Here is a 4,120-nt window from a genome sequence, read left to right as displayed (position 1 = left end):
GTTAGCCTAACACAGTACACGTAGCAAGTTATATACTGTATATATATTAATAATGATATTCAGCAAATGCACTTTTATGTCATCCTAAAAAAGTCTTTGAATATGTCATACATGTTTAATTCAATGAACCTCACAAATGTTAGTGATTTTTACTGTCACTTGCATAGAAACATGCAAAACAAACGTTTCTCTCATATTGTGTTTTGTATGCAAAATGAGCAAAAATATGATTCCCGGCGTGATCAGACTTGTTTTTAACTATTTCTTGATTTGTGAAAAATATGAAAATAGAATTACAGAATCAAGAAGTTGAGGACTTTCAAATTTTTTTTCAAATTATTTATAATTTAATAAATATTATGTAAAGAAATTTTTTTAACATATATATATCGATTTTATTGCAGCATGTGTTATTTGTTATCACAGAACAGTGAGAGATAGCAGGGTTAAACAGAGGCAGATGAGAGTGTGGAAGCTGTGCTGTGACTGATGTGACGTACTGGACTGGCGGATGATGATGCTGTTGGAGACGGCGGTGCCGAGCTCGTTGTGAGCGGAGCACTGATAGACGCCCTCGTACGCCTCGGCACGCTCTCCTCCGCTGATGTCCATCACCAGCGTCCCTGAACGAGGCTTCATCAGGACTTTAGGATCCTTATCCATGTCAAAATGCATCCCGTTCCTGGTCCACGAGAAGCTGAGGGCGAGGAGAACGGCAAATCGTGAGTTCATTCTGTCAGCTAGTCCTGTGTCAAATGTCAAATACTTACTCAACCTTGTCAAGTTTTAGTTGACGAAAAGTCTGAAAATTTTAGTCATTGAAAACATATATGAGTATATATTTCACAATCATATTTTATCATCGTAAATATCATTTTAGTCACATTTAGTCATGCTGCATGATGGTTTAACAGATAATCATGATTAGCCTATATATGTGGTTACTCACAAACATGATTTATTATATTTTTCATATTACATTTACATTTAGTCATTTAGCAGACGCTTTTATCCAAAGCTACTTACAAATGAGAACATACAGAAGCAATCAGAATCAACAAAAGAGCAATAATATGCCAGTGCTATGACAAGTCTCAGTTAGCCTAACACAGTACACGTAGCAAGTTATATACTGTATATATATTAATAATGATATTCAGCAAATGCACTTTTATGTCATCCTAAAAAAGTCTTTGAATATGTCATACATGTTTAATTCAATGAACCTCACAAATGTTAGTGATTTTTACTGTCACTTGCATAGAAACATGCAAAACAAACGTTTCTCTCATATTGTGTTTTGTATGCAAAATGAGCAAAAATATGATTCCCGGCGTGATCAGACTTGTTTTTAACTATTTCTTGATTTGTGAAAAATATGAAAATAGAATTACAGAATCAAGAAGTTGAGGACTTTCAATTTTTCTTTTCAAATTATTTATAATTTAATAAATATTATGTAAAGAAAAAAGAAAACAAAAAAAATATATATATCGATTTTATTGCAGCATGTGTTATTTGTTATCTTTAAATTAAATAGTGTGATATCATTATTTTATGATTATAAATACCATATTTTAGTCACATTTAGTTATGCTGCATTATGGTTAAACTGATTATATGGTTATAATGGTTAATACTAATTATTTTGGTCAATTTTATTCATGATTACTGTTCTACACTGTCATTTGAGAACTGTATTTTTACATTTCATCAGAATTACAGCAAATTAAGAGTGTGACCTCACATGCACGGTCTAGTTTCCTGATTTATTATATTGATCATACATTACGACAAATTGAAAAACAAGAAGCACCTATCAAAAACTAGCACTTTATTATTGACATCTGGAAAGCTTCTGGAGGCTTGTTAAGCCTTTCTCCTCTTTTTTTGTTGATGAGCATAAAGAGAGGTTTTGGTAAAGTTTTTTTTTTTTTTTTAATTTAAACTACATTTCAGTCTCGTCTTTTTTTCATCTACAATATTTTAATATTTCAAAATGGGATAGCTCGCCCAAAAATGAAATTCTGTCATCATTTACTCACCCTAAAGTTGTTTAAACCTGTATGAACAGGTTCTTTCTTCTGTTGAACACGAAAGAATGTTGACGGTAGCCATTGACTTCAATAGTAATTTCTTCCATACTATGGAGGTCAATGGCTACCGTCAGCTGTTTGGTTGCCATTATTCTTCAAAATAACTTGTTTTGTGTTCAACAGAAGAAAGAAACTCATACAGGTTTGGAACGACATGAGGATGAGTAAATGATGACAGAATGTGGGTGAACTTTAATAATAGTCACAGTAGTGTTTACCTTCGTGTCGTCTTAGTGGTGGAAACAACAGCTGATCACAGTATTATGAATGAAATGAAGATCATTAATGACGAGCTCAGACAGGTTTCTCACCTGGGATGCGGTTTCCCTTTGGCCTCGCAGTGGATGACGATGTTCTCGCGCGGATCTATGATGTAGTCCTTCGGCGACTGATGGGTGATTGTGGGGGGCTGCGGCACTGGGGGTCACATGACAGATGAGCACACGCAGGATCCATCAACATGCAAAACATGATAACACCGCACATCAATCTACTGCAGCACATGCACTCAAACGCTCTTTTATGTCTATAAATCAATGCTGTATTAATGAGTCCGTCAAATTTCCTCCACAAAAGAACTGAAGCAGCAGTCGTGCCAAAAGAACAGCATGCAAACACAGCAATAAAACCATATCATATGCAAACTAATGACAATAAAGGACATAACAAGCTCAGTTCACAGCAAGCATCCTTCAGGACAGCAGGTGAGGAACTTACGCTCTTCCAGAAGTTTAGCTGGAGATGCCAAGAGAATCATGTCAGTACATCAGCAACACCACATCTCTCATACTGACCGTGTGCTGTGTGTAACATTAACACTACCTGCTGTTTATCTGAGAAAATATCATTCCCAGTGTGCGCAGACTTGTGTTTAGCTATTTCTTGATTTGTGGATAACATTACAGAATACAGAATTATAGAATTACAGAATGAAGAAATTGATGTTCAAACTATTTTAAAATTATTATATGTACTGTAAAATGAATATGAACAAATGCACATTTTATTGCAGCATGTGTAATTACTTTTAAATTAAACAGTGTCTCTCTTTTTCTCTCACTCACACGAGTGAAGAGTACATGATGAAGATGAGGAGTGCGCACAGATATATTAACTTAAATTGAACATTTTAACCCAAATGGTTGCGTTGTTATAGAATTAACTCAATAAATGTTAAGAAAAACAACAAGCGATCCAGTATGTTTAAATCTGATATTGGGTACAGTAAACAACCCAACAGTTTTTGGAGTGTAGGAAAATTTAACTTAATTAATTTGTGTTTCCTGCTAGCTGAATTTTACATACAGAGACAATCATTTACTGGCTCTAAACCCCTCTTTTCTTTATTCAAAGCTGATCTAGAGAAGTACATGGAAACTAAAGTTCTGTTAATCCCAAAGCAGTGAAAACTGCACCTCTATATTCATCCTATGTGTCCTCTTAAAGTGTAAATTCTGTATTTGTGCACACTTTCTCTTCGTTTTTTTCTGTTTTGTTTTTATAACTGTACTGCCTACTACAAGGTAAAAAAAAAAAATGAAATGATTCACGAACGCGCTCTGAAATCCCGATCTGAATCAAAGGATTCATGAACCCAGTTAGTTTCGATCTGAATCAAAAGACTTGTCAGCTCGTGCTCTAAAGTTCCAATCTGAATCAAATGTTTCACAAACCCGCTGAGTTCCGATCTAAACCAAAGGATTCGTGAACCTGCTCCGAAGTTCTGATCTGAATCAAATGATTTGCAGTTTGTGCTCTGAAGTCCCGATTTGAAGCAAATGAATTGCGATCCGATTGGAGCGCTTCGAAACAATGAAACTTTGTGATGCAATGGTTTAACATTATAGTTTCGAAAAGCTCCGTTTCATCCACTATACATGCTTTTTTTAGTTTAAATCAATCAGAGCGGTTCCAGCGTAAATGCCTCAGTTGAATCAGTTGACTTTTCCTCCACTTTTCACTCCTTCAGTCATGTTTACATGACACTGTCAGTACAGTGTGTGTGTGTGTGTGTGTGTGTTCAG

General features: G+C 35.1%; 1 protein-coding gene across 1 annotated transcript in view; it reads right to left on the bottom strand.

Moving 5' to 3' along the window:
- LOC107722978 (neuronal cell adhesion molecule-like) overlaps positions 1 to 2,853 on the bottom strand; it is a 33,471-nt gene extending 30,618 nt beyond the window's left edge. Inside the window, exons 1-3 of the mRNA XM_016531480.1 lie at positions 2,814 to 2,853; positions 2,408 to 2,513; positions 501 to 697 (exon numbers count right to left, since the gene is read on the bottom strand). Of these exons, the coding sequence (XP_016386966.1) occupies positions 501 to 697; positions 2,408 to 2,513; positions 2,814 to 2,853 (343 nt within the window). The remainder of the gene's footprint in view (positions 1 to 500; positions 698 to 2,407; positions 2,514 to 2,813) is intronic.
- Between the last annotated feature and the right edge of the window lie 1,267 nt (positions 2,854 to 4,120).

The sequence above is a fragment of the Sinocyclocheilus rhinocerous genome, unplaced genomic scaffold, assembly GCF_001515625.1.
Source record: "Sinocyclocheilus rhinocerous isolate Xijiao unplaced genomic scaffold, SAMN03320098_v1.1 scaffold2953, whole genome shotgun sequence".
NCBI classification, from domain to species: Eukaryota; Metazoa; Chordata; class Actinopteri; order Cypriniformes; family Cyprinidae; genus Sinocyclocheilus; species Sinocyclocheilus rhinocerous.
This window is presented reverse-complemented; position numbering and strand designations above follow the sequence as displayed.